General features: G+C 34.7%; 1 protein-coding gene across 5 annotated transcripts in view; it reads right to left on the bottom strand.

The window, feature by feature from the left end:
* The window catches only part of LOC120626381 (anillin), an 80,784-nt gene that overhangs the window by 23,615 nt on the left and 32,449 nt on the right, over positions 1–24,720 (bottom strand). For all 5 annotated transcript variants that reach the window (XM_039893893.1, XM_039893909.1, XM_039893901.1 and 2 more), the window contains exon 8: positions 5,185–5,435. In XM_039893893.1, coding sequence (XP_039749827.1) covers positions 5,185–5,435 — 251 coding nt within the window. The remainder of the gene's footprint in view (positions 1–5,184; positions 5,436–24,720) is intronic.

The raw sequence follows: 24,720 nt of genomic DNA, 5'->3' as shown, positions 1-24,720 counted from the left end.
GAAACGAGATAGTGCCATATTTAAAAAATATGTCATAACATAAAATACATACTAAATACACATTAAATACATACAGAGCACATATATAACTTTATTACTCCGTAGATAAATAATAATAATAATAAGATAATAAGAATTTAAGACTAGCTATTAAATAAATTTAATGAAATAAAATATGTAATTTGTTAAAATATTTATAAATTGAATTTTGTGAATGAATGTAATATGTATTTCTTTATTAATTGGTAGTAGAAAAAATGGCTTTTTTTTAGATGAATATTACTATTTTAAACTACTTTTGAAGATGCTTAGATTTAGATAGAGTTTTTTAGAGTTTTATAGATAGTTGTTTTGCAATAATTGTCTTTTATGTTATAAAACAAGTATGATACCTGGCCCGGATCTAACTTCGCTTAGGATATCATAAATTCGCTCTAGTATGGGTCTAGTGGGTATTTCATCGGCTGAATCTAAGTACGATTCTTACGATACGAGTACGAGGTTAATGCATCGCACTACACTTCGGCGTGCATTTGCAGCCAGTATTGTAAAACCTGTAGATTTATTTACCAAATAAAAATAAATCTCACATCGGTATCAGCGTGTCACTTAATATGGCACCGGTAAACGCAGAGTAATTGACCGGCCCTAGGTATAGAACTCGCAGGAGTAACTAACAGGTGACGCGATTGAGTCTTAAAGTGTGGAAATCTCTACTAAAGGCTTACGTCCAACAGGGTGACGTCCATTGGCTGATATGATAAAGATTATACAATTCACTGTAGCTCCAAAAATATTTATAATTACACTAGCTGACCCCAGCGCCATCTTTCGGGCTGATTTGTGAATCTAAACCATCCAGGGTGTCACCCAAACGCATACCGAAAAATTCATTCAAATCGGTGTAGCCGTCTCAGATGAGTTCAGTGACATACACACGCACACAAGAAATATATATATAAAGATATCAGTAAGACAAAATATTAGTCTATATAAACAAAAAGTGGATATAACCAGTCGACTCACAAGAAATGGTGATAAATTAGTGGCATCTGCATATCGTCTGCGAAAGGTACAGACGTCATTTGTGGGATTGAGTATCCGTTTTTATAATATGAATCCTCAGGTAATTTTGGACCTTCTAATTCATAAGTTTAAAGAATATGTTAAAACACATTTATTAAAACGAGGTTACTACACAATTGAAAAATTTCTTATTGACATGGTTGCTTGGAAGCATCCCGCTCCGTTTTCATCCCTCACAAGATAGAAAAGTGTATGTTAAAATGTAAAATGTAAACAGTTGATGTTGAAAAAGAGCATGAGCAAGAATCTGCCTTCCTAACCGGTGGGAGAGTCAATACAAACAGACAGACTTGACGTTTCTAAAGTACCTCATAATTTCATAATCCCGCACGACTACAAGTCGTCGATTGCCTTACAAGGGCCTCTATCAAATTTCATTTACAAACATATAGCAATGAATTACGCAACAGATTTCTCTCGCACAACGCAACCATTGATAATGGCGATACTATGGGAATCTCATGGGAAACCTCGAAAGTTTGAGGTGTAAAAATTATCACATCCTGTACGCACGCACTGAAGTTATTGTGGTATGGATGTTAGTTAATAATAATTATTATCGCTGAATAATGTAACATTGAGTTTATGTGAAAATAGCTAATAGTTCCTCTTAGTTAACATTAGAGTGAGAAGGAAAATTAAAATAAGTAATTATCTAGAATTTGCAAAATGTAACAACTTTAAAAGAGCAATTTTTTTTATATGTTTAATCTGAACCTAGCACCAACGATTTTCATGTAATTTTGTATGCAGACGGTTGCGGGGGCGATAAATCGATCTAGCTAAATTTCATTTTAGAAAACATCTTTTTATCAGTGTTTTCAGGCAATGAAAAACTGCTACAATACACAAATTTCCTACAAGGTTATAATAGCTTAACTGGGAAATCGGCCAGTTCCGAAATCGCAAGACCCCGGTTGAGTCCAAATAATTCTTTATTTTAATTATAATTATCGAGTGAAGATCTGGCTTATTTTTATTGCCAAGTATAGCCTAGCTGTACCGCTTGGTGTACCCAGTATTCTTGATAATATTATTTCTTGCTGCTATAATTAATTATCAAAATTTTGCAGAGATTGCTCTTTGCTTCCATTAAAAAAGCCTTTAACCCTGTATTTACGTTTCATAAAGTCAATATAGTTATGCAGTGTTTAGTCACTCTTTGATTGACGAAACCTTTCAGAGTGAAAAAACCCTGCGTAACTATTAAAGTAGCCCCTTAGTGATTATGTAGAATGTGCTAAATGCATTCCAACGATATGCAGTCCATTAGGCATGATTGTGTCCATACGTTACGTTCGTTTAGAAAGAAAGCATTTTAATATTTGAATAACAATGACACCACGAAAGTACGGTTAGTTTTATCCTTTATACTAGAAATGTTCCTTTGTTGTTTATTTTTCCTTCTTCCAAGCAAGAGATTTCGCATTATAACTTAGATTGCATTTGCTTTGCATTAAATTAGTTTAAAATTTTTCTTCTTTGGCATGTTTTTATTCTGATATCTCCGCAATAATGGACTTTTACATCACGTCATATATAGCTTTAAAGACCTTTACAAGCTTTAGATACACTAATTTGACATTCAAACAGATTTTACAGACATCATTTTTATTCAATTGATGATTGTTCAATCCTTGAGGAAGGTTAGAGGTTAGGTTATCACTTCACACTTCGGTCTTATGGAGTCGAATAACCGAAAGGAGGTCTCAGTATAAAAGTTTGTTTATGAAAAACCCCAAAAGTCCGTTAGCTCATCATAAATGGCTCAATAAGGGCAACACTGAAGTTTCTGTATAGCTTACATATATAATAATAAGTTATAAGCGTACATACGTACTCACACAAAAAACAATACCCTGTCGTGTGAAAAAGAGTCCCCCTAATAAAAAACCAACCTACTCAGACTATAATAAAACATTAGGCTGTCTCGAAATGGAATATACGGAAAGTGCACTTAGCCCAACAAATTCAAACACAGAAATCCTGGAACGGCGACGGGAATAGCTTTAAGGACACGTTATTTTGCTATTAGCTTTTAGCCCCGACATCCAATTATAGTTCCCGCTGGTACCGCAACTTACCTACCTATCCTAAACATATCTATGTCCCACGCGTAAATATTTGTCTTCAATTTTGTACTCCAATTTCTCAACAACCGAAATTTGATAACACCCTTAATATAAAATGAGGTTCAAAAAACTAATAGGTACAATTATTAAATCTAAGTTCTTCACAACGAAATAAATATATGTTAATTTTAACAGTATTTCTAACTAAATGATTATGCGTTATACACGATTAAGTACAAAAAAAAACTCGACAAACCAAAATTACAAAGTAACGTCAACGCAAATTTGCGTCTGTCATTGATTGCGTCGTGATAAAGTCAGATGTTACAATTTAGGGATAAAATTAAAAAATATATTTATGGGATCTATGACGGGAGGGAGAGATATATGTCGGGATTACTGTTGATTATATTTATGATATTTTATTTATATATATTAGGCCAACTATAAATTGCAAAATGAAACCGAAATGGGAAATTGCACGTTGTAGGTCGCCTTTTGGTTTGCACTGGTACTGTAATAGAAACAGCACATGCCACGCTTTCGAAAAAATTGAAATATATTTAAGTCGAGTCGAGCCTGTTTGTTGTGAATTTATCTAAGTAAACGCAAAGACCTCGCTTCGCTCAATGAACTATCAGATAATTTTACGCCAGCGCCACAGGGAAAGATTAAACAGTTAATCATTAAGGAAAATCACTTAGAAAATACCTAAAGACTATGATTTCATAGACCAAACACGTTTCGAATACAATTTACATACTTAATATGCAGATGTGGGTCGAAATGGCGGCGTCAGCGTATTTTCCGAAATTAAAAATACTAAAAGTTGAAATGTATGAACACTTCCTTGTGTAAAAGATTATATTACACGTACACGTAGCAAGACCGACTCGGAAGATTGATAATACAATGTATAAAGAAAACGATCTTTGACTTTGTGTAAGAATAGTACAAGATAGTCTTCTTAATCATAATATAACGAAATACGTAAAAAGTTTACATAAAACTTTTCTATACAAATTTCGTCGACTACAAAAAATTTAGCACTGGAGAATATTGGATCTATTGAACTATTATTTCGACAAAGATTTAAACTATTTATATAACGATTACAAAATAAAGAAGTAAACGTAATGACAAATCGCTAGAAATAATGGAATGACGCGATTTGACCTACAAAATTATATTTCAGAACATTTATCATGTAACAGTTTTTCTTTTTAAATACTCTTAAGTATTTAATCCTCCAACTCATTGTGGGAGGAGATCCGTGCCCTGGAGGGACGGTAATGGGTTAATATGACGATGAAGTATTTAGATATTTCAGGGCTTTAATGGGTAAATCAACTCACAGAAAGATTAGATGAGATCTTTAGCGCTACCATTCACACATAAATCTGTTCCTTGATGAACTCATCGCTAAAGGCGACGTAAAATGTGGACGTTTTCTTCAAATACCCTAACCCTTTCGTCTAATGGTTATAATGTTATGATTGTAACAGTTGCTAAAATACTAAGCTTAATGTTCATTGTAAATACATCCTCGTTAAGGGGACGAAACTGGGGATTGAAGATTTCTGTCTTGTTTTTGTCTGTCTTATTTTTTTAAGCCTTGAATTTAAGTTTCCAGTTTACATATAAAGTATTGGTTCCAGCTTTTGTTAAGACTCTTATGAGAATATAAGGAATTACTTTAACGTAGGAAGCCGTAGGTTGCTCTTTAGCGCGGAAAACATTTTAGTTCTATTGGGGATCCTAAATGTTTGGATTAATCGCCGGCATCCGCTACCTAAACATATTACAACTATTATCGAGAGTATAACGAGAAGAAAGTGACAACCCTAATGTCTCACTCACCTGATTGAGGTGAGCTTAGGACTTCACTACAGTATCGGTACTTACTAATATGGATTAGTACTTAATTAGCCGGCCATAAAAGAACAACACAACTTCTCTAAGGAGAAATTCCATGGGTCCTACTTATAAACTATTTATAAATGTATAAAAAAAAACCTGTTCGTACCTTATAATGGAATCTGTTTTGCAGCATCTCCATTTCTTTTTCCCTTTCTAGCTTGAACTTATTCGCTATGGTCGTCTCGCTTATCGTTTGCTCCTTATTGAATAAAGCAGCCAGTTTTCCCTTAATGCCCCCTCCTATAGAGGTTTGACTGATGTTGTCTTCCGCTAGGGAGTCTTTGGAATTGCTCCTGGAATTCTTTTCCGGGGTATTGTTTTTTGATGTTGTTTTATGCACCACCTTTGTTGGTTTGTCTGAAAGAGCATAGAACATTAGCGACGAAGGTAATTACATCTTCATTTTTTATGTTTGTTTAGTGCCAACGTTTTTGTATAATTGGACGTTGTTTAGCAGAAAGGACTCAAACATCGAAGTTGCTTTTGGAGTGATTTTTTTTTATGCTATCTGATGAACAGGCAAAACATGCTTATTATGATATGGTAGGAAAGATGTTTCCATAATTTATTTCGGATCTTGTTTAATCCAAGTCCATGTTTATTGGACAATTTTAGCTTTACAAGTCACTGAAAATTTTGAGGGTTAAGTTCTTTCTGCTAATCTAAGTCGTTACGTTTTTGTTATTTCTGCTAATCTAAGTCTTTACGTTTTTGTTACTTCTGCTAATATAAGTCCGTATGTTTTTGTGTGACGTGGCAAAGGGTGTGTAATTGTAATTCCTAATATGTTCCTAAACTGAAGTAGGGCGAAAATTATGCGATTTTAAGAACCTAGACAGTAACTTCAAATCAAATAAAAAGAACCTATCCATCTCATAGCATTAAATAATATTGACCTCAACAGCATAGCACTGGCATGTGATAATAATGGCTGAACACACATTGAAGCAGCGCGTCTAAGGGGTTCTATCCCTACTAATATTATAAATGTCAAAGTAATTTTGTTTGTTACGCTTTCACGCAAAAACTACTTAACCGATCCTCATGAAACTATATACACATATTCTTGAAAGTGTTAGAAGTGACATAGGATACTTTTTATCCCGACATTAAGCGGTTCCTTTGGGAGGGGATTAAAGTGTTTGACTATTTACACCATAACTCCGACAAATTATTACCGATTTAAATAATTATTTTTGTACTATAGAGGTTATAATATGTGTTCAATTTTGCCACAACTGTGGTTGGAGATAGAGGACAGAACTCCTCAGCGGACGGCAGCAAACCCCTCATTTAAGGCTTAGCCATACTGAATACTTTAACTTTTTTAGATCTACAACTAAATTTAATGCCACATCAAAAAACAAAATAAAACGCAGACGAAGTCACGGGAAACAGCTAGTATTGTTATGAAGGGACAGATTAAGATATGTCAGACACTTGGTTTTGCTTTAACTTTAACTGTCATGTAAAGGGGAAGCCTGCGACTATATTAGACATACAAACACGCCTCCCGGGATTGAACGAGAGCTTACACACGACAGTTAAGAGATGTAAATATTTTTGCTGTCCATTTTATGCCTCTAAAAATACAAACACCTTAGGATATGCAATTTAAGACATTAACCTACCGCTATCTATATAATCAGCATTGCGGTAGGTAATTATGGAAACCGCATAATTGCCTAGTTTATTGTTGTTGGCGTTAAAAATATATTTAAACGTTGACAGTTGCAGTTGCAGACTAAGACATATGTCGCAACCGGAAACTTGGTGGTACTAGGATAGTAATTATAAACGTAGTTTAAAACAGCATCCTTACATCTAGCTACATTATTCATATACCTACAGTGATCATAATCTAGATTCTACTTCTTAAATAAAGGATTTTTCAACTAGACGGTTCGCCTATAATCACCACGCTGGGCAAAGGTGGGTGGTCTCAGTCGATGGTAGTAGTAAAACAGAGGACGCTGCTGCCAGTTTTCTGTTGTACTTTTTTTTAAATTGAAATTATGCTCACAGTTGTTATTATGTAATAGGTACGATAAACATTTTATTATACTAGTTGAATAAGATTTAATAATAATCCAGAATCGATGTTAGCTTAGCCTCAATACACTAGGTAAGGAGATATCGATTATAATGTAATTAAAACTCCAATTCTAGGTCATTAGAGCCGTACTCAGTTCTGCGGTGAATCAATCAGGATATCTCTATCGATTGTTACGATGCAGACGTGGATATATACAATTCTAAATCTATATCTATCCATACTTATGACAAAGTTGAAATAGTTTTTGGTTTTTCTTCTGTTTTTTCTTTAGAAATGACTTATATCTGCAACTACCAATTGGGGTGGGTTGAAATAAACCTTATTTATTTGATAACACAAATACACAGCAGAGTTACGGGGATATTTAATATCACGACATTTTACATTTAAGAGCATGGAGTTCTATCAATACCTAAGAGCTTATAAATACCAGCAAAAGGTGAGAGCCTGCTGAATGGCAAAATAAAACTGATCGTAAGTTACGAACTGAAGCAAGACAACAACGTTAAACTCGTTGTCTTTAAATGGATGGTTGACCGACATTTGAAATCCTTATTGCCTTTATATTTGTTATCTTACAAATTCAATGCCTTGGAGAGCATATTAAGTCAGCTTGATCACTAGCAGATAAAACCTCCACTTAGAGCTAGATTTTGTTTTCTTAACCTTCAAATCGCCACTTGAGCAACTCTACGCACATCTGTTGGCCCGATATAAGAGAGATGGCTTATGGAAATTGTATAGGCTGCTGCTGATGACGATTATGCTTATAAACGATGATGATGATATTGATGATGATGCGGCGTTCCGCTCTGTTCAAATGCAATCTGCGGTTAGTTTTCTTTGACAGATTTTTCCCTGATCGTGATCTAGGCTATTTAAACACCTTTGGGGGTCTACTGTAATTAATCGTAAGCATGTTACAACTAACAACTACGAAAAACAGTGATAGCCTGGTTGGTAGGACTTAGGCGTGCCTTTCAGGCGAGAGACCGAGTTTGATCCTCGGGAAGTTTAGGTGTTTGGCGATGTTTATCTATATCACCCGTCAAATGTGACGAGATTTCAAACGAACTGCACGGCTAGCATGGGCAGGAGACAATTATATACCCGGGAGAAGGACAAAAATTTATCTTCTCCCACAGCTATACCAATGCTCAGAGCACTGGCGCACAAGTTGAAATAATATCCTAATAATATATGTGTAATAATAAACGGGGGTAAACTTCTATTCTTCCATGTTTACGTGCTTAAGCAGGTGGACACGTTAATTATATCTCTTGTCAGGGGATAAAATCGGGGGATATAATTTTTGTCTCCTGCCTGTGCTAGCCCTGCTGTATTATTTAAAAGGATATTATACCGCCTAGTTGATTTCATATAAAAAATATTCCGAAGACCAAATAAGAACTTCGGAAATAGCGAACGAATCTTCTTAATCGACAAGTTAAAACGCAATGAACGAAATTGTTGGGTATACAGAAAACTTTTAACCTACCTAGTGGTACTTAATACATTTATGTATACCTAATATTTAAAGAATCAAAGTACAATATTCCAAGTATTAATTATATCACTACAGACTATTTAATAATGATAATACGATACTGAAAAAACGAGATTAAGCTGATACATATTTTTTATTAAACGGCTAATAACTTTTTTAACGATCCTTTATGTATGAAATATACTTACAAAAAAGCTTCGAACTGTTCAGCTGAATCGAGCACAACACTATACAACAGTATTGAATAAAAATACCAAAGAAGTATCGTTCACAAAAAGTTCACAGTTCACGACAACCAGTCACGTTTCGTATTAAAAATTAAAAAAAATATATAATATATTAAATAAAATACGCTTTAGAGCGATCTGCGTGAGCGAACGTCGCCTGGCAGAATGGCATTATGGCACGGATGGCCAAACATCGGTCACAGCTTGATCTGTCAATACCATACTTTAGCTTACCTGCAGGTCAACATTATCAATAGAAATATTTCCTTATGTCCATAACGATAAAGTTTAAATTTATTCATCCAAACGTCCACTCCCTATATTAGGGCTACCAATATTATCTTTTTTGTGAAACACGCTAACGTCACACTAAAATAATAAATGTGAAAATTTTATTTTAGGTTAGCGTTGGGTTAGCGAATTGTTGGATTGCGGATGGATGTTCGTTGCTCAATTACGCTCCACCTTATAGAAAGAGTTAAAAAAAAATTTGGCACAAAATTTAATACGTACGATTAATCAGAAAAGATTATACGTTTAAACAAAGGTTAAGGATTTCTTAGTTATCTTTTAGTCAATTAATAAACACGTATTATTTTGCTTAAAAAACTTCACAAGTCTTTTTATTTTGACATTTACAGTTTGAATTATGTTTAGTAATATGTACACAAGGACAGTTATTTGACCTGATCTAATTGCTATTACTCCAAAAAATTTTTGTTCATTACATTTCAATATTAAATAACATTCATCGTCTCATTTTTACCATTTATTGCCCTAAGTTAACAGTGACTATTAGTAGATACAATAATAACTTTATTTAATAATTTAGATTCAATTTATAAGCGAATAAACAAATAAATCGATACATGTATTGCAATGCCCCAGCGAGGCTTCATGTAATCTCTTTTATTATAAGTACATCAAAGCAATCAATTAATTAACAATAAACAATAAAGTGTCAACCCTGCCCGAAATACAGATGTCGTCAACGTTTTCGCGCATGATCGCTTCTGTTTGATTTTCGGAACTCCCTCGTTTAGTTCCGGTGAATGAATAATACTTTCGTAACATAGGATCCATCTTACTTGTGGCTCATATTTGTTTTGTCCTGGATACATGAAGGAAATAACTAATTTTGTTTTCATTATACTTCAACGAAAAAAGTTCACTTTATAAATTTGTCTTCTTATTACTTTTTAACATGGATTACAGCCACAAGTATACTTATTTATTCTTCGTATTTGCGCTGTAGTAATAAATATTACACACATCACCATCTAGCCCCAAGGTAAACGTAGCTTGTGCTCTGGGTACTATGAAATTATGAATATTTATGCATACTTAAAATTTACATAAATACTTATAATATACAATTAAACAACCAGACACTGAAAAACAATCTTGTTCATCACAAAAACATTTCCAGTTGTGAGAATCTAAATCACAGCGTCAGAAAGCAGGGTCACTGCCCACTGAGCCAATCGGCAGTCAAATATTTATTTTTATTTTTATATTTGTTATGCCAGGTAATAGCTAATAAAATTGAGTAACTGTAAAGTCATTGGAGAATCATATATGAAGGATCGAAGGTCAAATTTGGGCAACTCCATACAAATTGGACACTATATCTTTAGCCAGAATCTGTGTTTTTTAACTGGATCTATTATATAATATGTCATAGCTTTATATTCATAGCAAAAGCCAGTTGGCCATAAATCGTGCGCTTTTATTATCAACACTGGGTAATTGTATGAATTAACATCAGTTAATTATCAATTTATCTAAAATGGACGTGCATTATACGTTATATTGTACAAGTTATGTAAAATGCAATTGTGCATGCACGATTTTATCACGATTTAATGTTTAATCTTAAGAGTAATTTTAAATAAATAGGGATAATTAACATCTCTTTATGTGAAGTGAATATCTATAATATTCATGGCAAATGTATAAATATAGCAGTTTTATGCCGAGGGTGCCGAACATAATTTAAAAAAAAAATGATTACCGGAAATATGCAGCATAGAAACTGGTTAGGATTATATTGTGGGTTCTATCATGACGTATCGTTAGTTGAGGTTGCATCTATAAGTACCTTCAACCATTATGAGAAATGAGCCACAGACACGTTATGGTCCTTTACAAAAATGCAATTTATGTTTTGCTTATAATGTAAAAACAATAAAAATGTTTATGATCACTTTTCGAATATGTTAGAAACTTGATACTTTACATTGTCCCGTTCTAAAAAATCAAAGTAATCAGGTGGTCATGTTAGAAGGCTTCACTTTAGCGAAAGCTATCGAATGACTAAAATTCTTGGAAACTACCAAAAATGTATAATTTATGTAAGCAAAAAACAAACCGTTTTTTCTTGGTAATCGTTTCATTGAGAATGGTAGTATCGTGGTGTGTTATTGGATTTCAACATCTTTTAATGTCAGTTTGGGATGGATTTGGAATTCAATTTTCGTGAAAGAAAAACTTTCATTTAACCCCGGGTTTGTTCCCATTAAAGGAGAGGATCAACGATGGAAATACCTCGATAGGGATTGACTTACAGTTAGTGCTATAGCCAAATTAACCTTATTTAGTGTGCCGTAAATAATACCGGAAAAATTGATACCTTATATAGCTTTTTCCGTGCATAAGTCGGCGTGTCTAGGCCCTTTTTTTCCGTAACGGCTTAAGGTTATCCTTCAAGTTTTAATTTTGTGTTTAGAATCCGCTTTGAATGTACATAGTAAATAGTCAACTCTTTTGTTAATATCAACACCCCTATACCTACATATTGCTATGCCAAGCTACATACAGGTTTTCGCATTCATAGCATTAATAGGATCATTACCAGCATTATATAACTTGTAAAACACTTGTTACACAAGTCTGTACAAGGTCGCTATGTGATGGACAACAGGTTGACATATCAACCAGCATTTTGTTAATTCCTTTTTTACGTGTATTTACCTACACTTGGCGGATATATCAAATATATAAATTTGAAATGTATTTATAAATGGTATGAGAACCGTGGCCTGATTGGCAAAGCAGTCAGGCGTGATTGCCGGAGAGACGCTGGTTCAAATATATATTTTACTAGCTTAATGTTAGCAGTTGTGTTTAATGATGAAAATAACTCAATCGTTTAGGTTATATTTTCGAAAGGACTGATAGATTATTTCACACTACTACACTAGAGTAGTATTTTCCCTCTCAATGCCTGAGTCGTAAGGCTTCGTTTTTTTATTCCCCTACAACTTAGCTTTTGTACGCAATCTAACCTGGTGATAAGTGATGATGAAGCTTTCAGTTTTGTCTGTTTAGCGCGACAAACGTATTGTTATTGTGACGCGTGGTGACGGCAGATCAGTCGTCACCAACCCTTTTCCCGCGGTTGTCGTACGGTGACTAAGGGAATATAACGGAATACGGGCAGCGGAATCCTCTGTGCAACTACTACGACCTATTGCGATCACCAACCGTTATGCCCAGCGTGGTGATGGGCAAACCCACCCTCTGGGAAAGGTCTTTAGTCCAGCAGTGCGCTGCTATAGGTTAGTGATGATAACCGGATTATTAAAAGGTTAGGTAGGTAGGTGTTTAACTAGTTTGACAGTAAAAAAATAATTGCACTCAGCACTGACAAAGACAACGGTGCAATAAAAAAACGAGTTATAATCACTGTCTTTTGTAATCAACAGACAATAATAAAATTACCAAACAATAAACCAATGCATTACGCAGTAGGTATTTATTGATTCTCGATTTATCGATACTAATTGGCTAGGTAACAATATTAATAAAGACTATTTATTTATTTTAATAAAAAAAAACCATCAGCCAATAGAGATAATTTAATTTCAAAATGCCAAAAAATACTAGGTGCTCGCGTGTGCATCAAAAAGTAAACTTGCCTTTTAGAGGTTGAAGACAACTGGTCAATTCACACCTTAATTTTTTTAGGTCACTATGATAATTCAATACCGATGTACTTTTTTGCAAGAAATAGAAACATTATATCATTACCCCCTGGTATTTGAAACAACGAAACAAAACGCACTGATAAATAGCCCACTTTGTTATAATAAACCTGTTCTTCCAAGGTTGACGATATATGGTGCTTAACCTTGATTAAACTTCTTATGGAATAACGTTTGACCCTATCTCACCTGTGAGAAATAAGGCCTGTGCCGTATAATCTCGTAGGTATAGGGTATTATAGCTTAGACCTACCACGCTGTTTCTATGCGGGGTGGCGGGCTTTAACAATTATTTTGCTTGTTAGTGATAACCGGGAGATTAACGTGTTCTCTAAGAGTCACTAATTATCTGAAACTGGTATGTCATATTGCACGACCCGAAATAAAAATCGGAAAAAAACAACCTTAGTTCGACCATTGAATCAAACCCTATCGTTGCGCTCAGTTGTCATATCACAAATAAAACCAAGCAGGTTAACATAAATACATAGAATTAGATTCTATGTATTCTATGTACACAGAAAAAATGGAATCTAGGTTAGTTTAAAAGCCCAGGTTAAGTAGAGGGTCGACAATACTTACAACTTCCAATGTAGAGCGAACCGCAGTTAAGCAAGCATACAGTTCGGAAACTAACAGTTTCAAGTAGTTCATCGAGCTGCAGAAGTTTTGTCAAGGAGCAGCGCAAATGGCACCAAACAAACTATTCTAAAATGCACTTTTATGACATCTACCGATTTTAGTCTTAAATATTTATATAATTTTGACGTGACAACGTCTTATAAATTGGTTTGCCGGGTGACACTTTAAGAAACTGCGTTACGCTCCGCTCACGTTATGCGCTCACAATGAGAGCGAGTGAGAGGCACGCGTCCCTTCCACTCGGGCATGGTTAGCCCGCCTAAGAGCGAGAGAGACAGACATAAAAAGAGAAAGGCACGCGTCCCTTTGTAGTAAACGCTGTTTCATTGTACGCAAATGTATTGCAAGTTATTGTATGTATATTTGTATATAAATACGTATGTAAGGTAAAAATAACATTTTGTTAATATGAAATTCAGTGCGAGATTCTTTGTATAAATTAATGTTTTAAATATAATTCTTTGTATAAATAAATGTTTTAAATTGTTACTATTATTTCATCCTTCTTCCTACTATACGAATGAATATTCACATTAAAATTATTTTACCACTCAAAGTCGTTGTCACGTAAAACTTTCGCCCGTATACCGACTTTACAGGCAACCAATTTTTTATTAGTGTTTTTACCTACACTTGGAGGAATTATCAATCGAAAAATAATTTCAACTTCTAACAGTTTAGGTTGACCGTTACGCTGCAGGAGTTTGGGGTGCTGTGGGGAAGCTTCACCATTTTATTTCATATAACGATTTTTGATGTTGGAAAAGAGCAACTGCTGAGTTTCTTGCCGGCTTCTTCTCGGTAGAATCTGCCTTCCGAACCGGTGGTAGAGTCACTACACACGGACAGACTTGACGTTTCAAAAGTGCTTGTATTAGGCCTACTTGAAATAAATGAATTTTGAATTTTGAAAGTCTTTAAATACGTTTTTTAGATATGTAGCTTGTTTTAAAATATAAATATAGTCGCATGACCGGGCCCGTTCTGTATGAACGCTAAGCTGTGATACAACAAAGCAGTAATGTATACCTTGAGCTGTATTACAAAGCTGCACTATTCTAAAGGCAGTCTGCCCTGGCCTTATAGAATACAAAATTACTGATGATTACCGGTGATTACTGGTAATAAGACAAACAACTCACTGAGTGGTTCATATGAGGTTTGGAAATGTGTAACAGTAACCTACTTTTAAGTTGTTAAGGCATAATTAATCACACTTACGGCTCAGAAAAACAGTCTAGGAGATTCTTAGGATCTGAGAGGCGAAGCTAAACTAACAAAGGGCGAGGAACTCAGCATAAAAGTTATTGTTTTTGGAAAAATGTATTACTTCATTAGGTTTTGTGTAGCGATAATTTCACGACCTCACTGGTCCCGGGCTCGATCCGGCAGGGAATTGGGAATTTATAATTTCTGAAATTTTAGGGTGGGAGATTTCAGCAGTGGTGAAATTGATTTACCGTTCCGGTACGATGTCGCGTATAAACCGATTAGGGTTATGGGTTTAACATAGCTGTCATACCCCTGACAGGTCAGCCCGTTACCATCTTAGGCAGGATCTTCACTTACCAGTAGGTCAGATTGCATTCAAGGAATGACTTGCAGTGGCGTATAAAAAGTCATCAAAAAATCGCTTATCGTCGTCAAAACGGTAAAATTATACCGAAATTAACGGAACCCCCCTTTTTACAACTTGTCAATTTAAGATACCTTTTATAAGGATTTCGAATGTGCATTGCAAAGTTATATTAACACTATCTGATGCCCGCGACTTGGTCGGCATTTGTTTATGTTTTTATAGCATCGCGTAGGGAGAGTTTATTTGAAAAGCGTGTGGCATTCAATTTAAGTGTAGTTCTTAAGATATTTTTAAGTTGTGTTTTTGTAAAAAAAAAAAAAATGGGTGTTGTTTTTAAAAACAAAATTTTTCAATTCAATTTATATCTGAAAATAACTATTTTGTTTAGGTGTACCTACCTAGACTTACAATTTTTATACTCGCTATAACTTCTAAATTAAATGTCCGATTGGAATGAATTAAAAAGTGTTTTACTGCTATAATAAATATCCTTGATGATGAAACCATTCATTTGATTAAGAATTAAGACAGCAACACTAATGTAACCCACTTTCGTTTCTACAGGATACAATTTTAGAACACAAAAGCTGCTAATGCGACTTAATAAGAAGAAATACTTTATTGCACACATACATCAAAATATAAATAAAATAAAGAATAAACACGCTACACAAACAAAAATTGTAGGCATGCAAAGGCGCCCTTATTGCTGCAAGCAATCTCTGGCAAGAGAGCGGGATAGTGCAATTACGACTAGTTTAGATTTAGGTTTAGATTAGTGCGACTTAACTATGATAGTTAAATATATTTCCTCGCAGACTCTTTTGTAGGTGATAATGAGTTTTTGAATCATGTAGTACATAATTGTTGTATATTTCATAGCTAAAATTTTGCTTTTTAATTGCATTAAATGCGGAAAATAAATTATAGCCTATATTACTTCTTGATAGTTTAGCCTTCCTTTGGCTAAGAAATTGTTAAAATCGGTCTAGTACTTTCAGAGATTATTCGGTACACATAAACAAACGAAAAATCGTTCCTCCTTATAATATTAGTAGTACCTATAGATTAAGTTAGTCATATAACGGAATAAGGTTGTCAGAGAATATAACTGAGAACGGCCAGCAGGGTCCACTGTGCTACTATTACCACTACTGCGATCACCGACCTGTGTTGGGTCGTTAGTCCAACAGTGGACTGTAATAGTCTTTCGATAGTCGAATTTTGTCATACACGACACACTATGGTGTGACATAAAATCAATCGTGGTAAAAGTTTGACGTGTTGACATCGAGCGTATTCAAATTAGAAGTTCGTACCAGGGCTGCCATAATAATTTTGTGTAAGTTTCGAAGTCATTTAAAAATTAATTAAACTTAGGATTTATATAACTTCATTGTTTTTTAACGTACTATTTCTGATTTCCCGGTGTAAAAATAACGCCTCTGTGCTGAACTTACTAAAAATAGATATTATGACACACATAAAATGACAAACGAATTTTTTACCACTTGAATAAATTAACTCTGATTTTATTTAAAAACCAAAATTACGTTCGTGCAAAAATTATAGGATTTTTTGAAGTGTTTTCGAAGCAACAATTTCTAGATAAACTTTTCATATATAATACAAGATGTCCAAATTAATGATTTTGTTTCTAGCGTATTGATAGGGATAAAGGACACAATATAATATTTTGCGTATTGACTTACGCTTATATGTGTCAACTCTTTTATTAAGGGCTAGAACTGCATAGTCTATTATTTCGTACCATCATCATTATCCACATGTCTTCACTACAAAGGAAACAGATGGCTAAGTGGAATATAATTATGTTATTTAATAAAAGAAACCGTGTGACACACTTGTAAGCAAACAAAAGATTTCGGCAAAGACAGTTTCTGAAACGGTATTTTTAAGGGTTGTCACTCTCCGTGAAACTTTTAATAAATTTGGATATGGGTACGACTTAGATATTAATGAAATAATTGATTAATTTATTTATATTCTTATTCTAACACTATCATTACAGAATAATTAAACCTAATGCGTTAGTGTAGCTTTTTTTAAAAAATAATCTTAACATTCTTATGCTATATCCTATGCTATTTAATTATCTATTCCCGTAACAAAAAACTTACATTGCGATCCTTGTGAATTCACTCAGAGCGCAACAAATCACATTGCTCTGATATGATATTAAAGATGCGGAGGGCGCGTGTAATGTTTTACCCTAAGGCTACCTTCTTGTAATTGTAGTCTAACTTCATTAAAAAATATTTAGTAATGCACGACTTTCGTCTCCATCGGTCCAGAATTTATTGGCAGTACACATATAAATGAATTTAAAACAATAACATTGCTCTAGTAGTCCCTGAGTCCACCAATCCGCACTGGGCCAGCGTGGTTTACCACGGCCTAAACTCTTCTGCAATGTAGTGGGCCGGCAATGGGTTGATAAGATGATGATGAAGATGACAAGCCTCTAGTAAGATTTTCATAGGAAAAATAATGAACACAAAAACTAAGAATAACAATATTTTGTTTTCCCAGAATAAGATAAATAATAATCATAAAAATAACTACATAAAAAAAATTTATTGCTTCTAATAAATTCCGTTATAATGACGCGATCGTAACATTTCGTTATGCGGCCTGTGACAACCCTAACATTTCGCACTACATAAAAGGACATGCGAATTACTTTCGTGTATAGATGGTGTGAATAATTATTCTAGGACTTACAGCGACAAATGTGTGCCCACTGACCTACATTCCAACGTAGATTACTGTTATCCGTATTTCAATAAAGTAATAGTAGGTAAGTCACATAATAGTTCGGCCAAATATAAACCTAAAAAAGAAATCGATACGGCTGTTGTGATCACTTAACACCAGATGACCCGCGAGATCTTTTGCTCTCTTTACATATAAAAAAAAAACTTGTGCAAATAATTAACACACTGCAGAAGAGAAACTTTTGAAAAGTAGCTTACGAGAGATTGAGATGGATTATTCGAGTATCAGGACTATTACGATAACATTGAAGGGATAAGTATATTTCATAAGGAATCACCCTGTAAAAACGATTAGGTTTTCGGTTTCACAGATGTGTCTTAGAGATAATACACAATTTACGAGTACCTCTAAAGCCTGTAAAGTATTCTTTCGGTTTTCATTCACGTATGTTGTATAGCCTATGGCAATTAAAAATAATGTGGCTTTGTATTGGTGAAAGAATTTTCAAAATCGGTTCAGTAGATCCAGAAATGAGTACAGGTAATATAGATTGTACAGTATTTAATGTAAATATTTACATTCGCCTTCATTAACAACACATTAAACATTGCGTTTCTAAAATCAATTCTATGTTAGTGTTTCACCCGTCTCAAGGAAATTGATATGACCTAGCCTAGGAAGTTAGTACACTCACTCGAAAAACCGCACGGTCGCTATTATAATATACTAGATGTTGGCTTTTGCCAGCGTTCTTCGTCCGTGTTTAGTAAGAATTTTTATACATTCCCTGGAAACCGTTTGTTTTCATGGGGTAAAAAGTGTTACTATCCATCCTTTCAAAAAGCCAAAAACCAAGTTGATTGGTTACTTAAGTAGGGTGTACAGTATAGACAAACCGATTAAACTCCGTAGCGTTAACATCACTAACATCATACAGGATGTTTGGTGCATCGTGTGCCAAATCGAATCTGATGATTGGAGGGGTCTTTGGCTATCTCTTCAGCCCTCGTAAAAAAATCTTGCTCAAACGGTTTTTTTTATACTGATTTTAAATTGTTTTTTTAAAAATTGTAAAAATTCTACATTTAAATTTTAATAAAAAATAAAGTTGTTAAGTATTAATTAATTTTCTTTTTAATCTTTAATTTGTAACGTTTTACGCTTCTTTTGAAACTAGAATTACACGCCAGCAACATCTAGTTTTTGTTTTACAGCCCCGCAAAGTTTTTTTTACGTAAAAAAATAAGCTTGAACGTCAACTTTCGGTTTTAATAAAAAAAAAACTAAAAGTGATCATGTTCTTCCAATTTTTTTAAAACATCTCTGGACTGTCCCCTTTCTAATGGTGTGCAATATGCCATGAAAAGTAATTAGTAACATCACTAATTTTCAAATTTTCTAAACTTGGTCGCAATTTTCTAATATTCAACAGGTGAAAGAAAAACAAGGGTTTGCGTAAATAACACTCACAATTCACAAGGCAGATGACATTTTCTGTCTCTTTCATAAAGTTATACGCCCGTTGTTCGTTTAAACAGGCAAAAATAGTTTTTTCACTCTAGTGAAGCGAAATCTATCTTCTATTCCTTTCTTGCATAGTGCAAACCTGTTTGAACCAATCGCGAACGGGCCCCGCGTCGCGTCGACACGGCGGCCATCTTATTTTTTAGTCGAGACATCACTGCCTCTGCTGCCTAACGTGTGTGCTAGCTTACTGTACTCCACGATTCTTTTATTTAGTTTTCGTTAAGTTTTGTTGTTTTTTGTTACGTTTTATTTACTTTTGGTGTTATTGTTAAACTTTGTTGACTTTTTTGTTGTTGCAATGACGACATACTCTAACGAGGAATATGCGGACATCATAATGGTTTATGGTGCAGCCCGTGGTGTCGCTCGTGCAGCGCAACGACTTTACCAGGAACGCTTTCCTGGTCGACGATTACCTGGCCGCAGAGTCTTCCAAGACACATACCGACGTTTACGCGAGACTGGGAGTGTCAATTTTCATGAACCAAGGGGACATGTTGTGCGACATAATGTTGAAGTGGACGAGAGAATACTGGCACTTTTTGAGGAAGACGACACAAGAAGCATTAGATATGTGGCGGCACAACTTGATATTTCAATATGGAAAGTGTGGAAAGTCCTTCGACAAAACGAAAAATATCCATTCCACGAGACTCCGGTTCAAGGTACGTAATTTAAAACCTTTGTTTGACGTTGCCTTTGTTTAGCAGGTATCCATAATCTTCTAGTGCAATTAATTACTGCTCAAGGGGAATTAAAAAGATTTTTGGTTGTTGCAGGTCTTGAGGGTGGCGACTTTGACAGACGAATGCACTTTTGTCGGTTTTTGTTACACACAGATGTGGATAATCCTGATTTTTTAAAAAGAATACTGTGGACTGACGAATCCAAATTTACCAGAGAAGGGATTCTTAACTTGCACAATTTACACCATTGGGCACCGAAACGGCAAAACCCACATGCCAAAAGACAGCAATCTTTTCAAAGACGGTTTAGTGTGAACGTTTGGGCAGGAGTGATTGGGAATCAGGTAATTGGACCGCACTACCTGCCTGATAACTTAAATGGCGATAATTATTTAGAGTTCCTGCAAAATGATCTGCCGGAATTATTGGCCGAGGTGCCCGTGTTTAATGAAGATGTGCCCATAGTATTTCAAAATGACGGCTGTCCCGCGCATTGGCGTTTAACTGTGAGGGAATACCTCGATAATGTGTTCCCCAATTCGTGGATTGGGCGCGATGGGCCTATTGCATGGCCTCCACGTTCCCCAGACTTAACTCCGTTAGATTTTTATGTCTGGGGACGTGCCAAAGAGCTAGTATACGCCACAGAAGTCCCAACGAGGGAGGTACTAATACAACGCATAGAAGCGGCCTTCGGTACAATTAAGAACGAAATACGGCTTCGGACTACAACTGTAACAATACGTCAAAGATGTCGGGCCTGCATTCGAAACAGGGGTGAACAATTTGAGCAGAATTTGTAAAAATTATGAAATAAATGTTTCAAATGCAATGTATTATTTTTATTTCAAGTAAAACCTACGAAATTTAAAAATTTTACCTGCTTGTGAGTTTTATTTACGCAAAAACTTGTTTTTCTTTCATCTGTTGAATATTAGAAAATTGTGACTAAGTTTAGAAAATTTGAAAATTAGTGATGTTACTAATTACTTTTCATGGCATATTGCACACCATTAGAAAGGGGACAGTCCAGAGATGTTTTAAAAAAATTGGAAGAACATGATCACTTTTAGTTTTTTTTTTATTAAAACCGAAAGTTGACGTTCAAGCTTATTTTTTTACGTAAAAAAAACTTTGCGGGGCTGTAAAACAAAAACTAGATGTTGCTGGCGTGTAATTCTAGTTTCAAAAGAAGCGTAAAACGTTACAAATTAAAGATTAAAAAGAAAATTAATTAATACTTAACAACTTTATTTTTTATTAAAATTTAAATGTAGAATTTTTACAATTTTTAAAAAAACAATTTAAAATCAGTATAAAAAAAACCGTTTGAGCAAGATTTTTTTACGAGGGCTGAAGAGATAGCCAAAGACCCCTCCAATCATCAGATTCGATTTGGCACACGATGCACCAAACATCCGGTATATGTATATGCATTGCGTGCGTGCGTTCGCAGGGAGTAAGGAACTTGGGACGTAATACACTGAACTGTGAACCGCGCGGTTAGACTAATGTGTGCGTTTTCTTTCATAATTTGTTTTCGTTGTATCGTAATAAACGAGATGTTATATGCTAAAATTAGAATGCATTTATAAATTTTCTACCTATTCGATCGCGTGAAAGCGAACTACGATTTGTATGGAATTAAAAGACTCGATTAAGACTACTTTATTGTAACTAGATGGCCCGCTAGAAAATCTTACAGTTGGCACTCAGGAGAAAGAATTCTCTGATATATTATACGGATTTATAAGTTTGTCATATATGTGTCATAATATCTATTTTTAAACTCACTAATAAAGAAATACATATAAATCCGTTCACTTTTATGCAGCAATGTTTTGTGGGATCGCGTGAAGTGTGTTAAATAAACAGTATAGATCGCACGCATCGCTGCGGTGTAAGCGATACTCTGGTAATTTGAGAAGAAACTTGATAACCGAATAATATAAGCGGTGAATAAGCTTGCGCTACATAAAGAGAGACCAGCCAGTTCTTACAAAGCAAACAAAAATGGATCGATATTTGTGATTGTGTGTCATTTAATTATCCACTACGCAGGTCGACCTATAAACTCTACGTTTAGATTTAAACGTTAAATGCACAACGCGTTTGTAAGGCTGAGATCTTTAAAGTGTTCTTTGCCTCAGCTCAGACCTGAGTCTGATAAATATATCTGATATAAACGTGTCGTCTTTTAACAATAAGTAAAGCCTAAGCAAAGTATTGTCTCTCGATAGATATCAGCCTAAGTAAAAAAAAAAGTTTGTTAAAAAAGGAAGTAAGCCCGCATGTCTGAATTGTTAACGATAACTAATCTCATAATACTTTATGCAAATGTTGTAGGAGTTATAATGTCGTAATTCGTTATTGCAATGCAAATTATTAGAAATCAAAACGTATAACTAATGAGAGATATCACAATATGTAGGTAGAGGCGAATGGTGGCAATAAGCAATTATTTATTTCTTGTTTTATATAATGAGTATAACTGAATTCACTCGAAAAGCTCAATATTGGCTCGAATAAGATTAAGCAGTACTTTTCCACTGTCATAATATCGGAAAGTAGGCGTGAAAACATATACATCCGGTATACAAGCAAAAGTAAGTTAAATTTCGAGTAAGACCATATTAGCACTAAAGTAAATTAAGAAAAACGTGCGAGGAATCACGAGAATCTGTACCTAGCCTTATGCTTCGTACTATTTACAACGAAACTCACAAATATGTTTGCACCTGTATGGTGAATAGATCATAATACGCGATGCAAATCGATGTACATTTCAACTACCATATATTACCAAGTACGTTGCGTTTAGGTTCATCAGAGATTAGCGATGATGCGTTTTAAGAGATGTACGTGTAACCAAACTATCGAATTGTATAATTTTTGTTATTCAAGGCAATAATACAATTAGCAACAGTATAACAGAGCACATAAAAGGTTTGTGTGTATAGTGTCGTCATGGCACAGTACATGGCGTCGGTTGATATATTGATAAAAATAAGGTTGTATTTTTGATACACTAGTCTTGTATGAGATACACCATGAGGTATCTTTGCATTGTCTTGATATACACAGACAATGCAAAGATTTGAAACAAAATTTGCACCAATGTTGATTTTTAACATTAAGATAAACGCGCGACAAAATGGATCGCCTGAACCTAGCCTTATGGATACTAGTTTAAGTAAACAGTACAAAGTTATAATTAAATCGCGTCCGCATGGCTGCGGTGTAAACGATACTGTCGTAATACGCGATGCAAATCGATGGATATCTCGTAGCATAAAGCTGCCTTGCCACAGGACTACTAACGAGGGATGCGTGTAAAACAGCCGGCGGGATTTCATTTAAAATTCATTTTTTTATGTGTGTTGTCTGGGTTATGTATTTTTTATTTAATACGCGCAATATAGTTGTTCCATGATAGTATGTAGTTTTTCTTACGTATACTTTTAATAGTGCACACATGTTATTTCGAACAGTTGTCGTTGATCTAAAAATAAAATTGCATTCGATTACCCTATATGGTCCTAACATAATATACGTGCACGTTTGTATTTGTAGCCTAGTCATGTTTAATTTATATAGGTTCGATTTATGACGAGCATTTACCTACACGAAAAAAACGGTGCTTGCCTAGTGGGAAGGACTTTAGTCTTCGTTTCGAGGGGACAGCGTTCGATCTCCGTTATGCACCCTCTGAGCCTTTTCGGGTGTTATGTGCGTTATGCTTTAACGGTGAAGGAAAATACGGTGAGGATACATGTATGACTGAGAGATCTCCATTATGTTCTCGAGGGCGTATTATTCTCTGGAAAAGATATTAATTAATTTGTAGATTATATCCCTATCCCTACTAATATTATAATGTAAGTTTGTTTGTTACGCTTTCACGCAAAAACTAGTTAACCGATCCTTAGGAAACTTTGTACACATATTCTTGGAAGTGTTACAAGTAATATAAGATACTTTTTATCCCGACAATAAGCTCGGTTCCTTTGGGAGAGGGGATGAAAGTGTTTGACGATTTTACACCATAACTCTGACAAATTATAACCGATTTAAAAAAATATTTTTGTACTATAGAGGTTATAATATGTGTTTAATTTTGCCCAAACTGTGGTTGGAGATAGAGGACAGAACTCTTCAGCGGACAGCAGCAAATACCTCATTTAAGGCTTAGCTATACTGAATACTATTTTTTTTTAACTACAATTAAATTTAATGCCACATCAAAAAACAAAATCACACAAAAAGCTAGTCTAGAATAATCTCTATTAAATATCTTGCTACGAAGAACGATCTTTATGGATATTTTTTTTACTGTATAGTAATAATTGACGGATCATGCTGACCGATGGAAAGTGTAAACAATCGCTTATAAAGAGAGCAATATTTCTCAGAGCATGCATGTTCTCCAAATGAGCCGTAGGTGTGCCTTTAAGAACACCGGCAACCATCCCAAATCCTTCATGCCGAACACAAAAGTTCTGCGTGGCGGCAGAAAATAAGCGTGGCGATAGTAGGTTCCTCGAGCTCTGTCACAAAATCAACTAATAAAACTACCTACTTTAATTTTATCAGGAGTTGTGCGTGCATAATAAATTTACATTCAAAATACTCGTATTACATGTTTTCTAGGTAGGTTATTTTTTTTAGGTTTGCCAATATTTAGAGGTCGGAC

This window comes from Pararge aegeria, chromosome 1 (assembly GCF_905163445.1).
Source record: "Pararge aegeria chromosome 1, ilParAegt1.1, whole genome shotgun sequence".
Classification (NCBI taxonomy): Eukaryota; Metazoa; Arthropoda; class Insecta; order Lepidoptera; family Nymphalidae; genus Pararge; species Pararge aegeria.
Note: the sequence above shows the minus strand (reverse complement) of the source record. Positions and strands in the feature narration are given on the sequence as shown.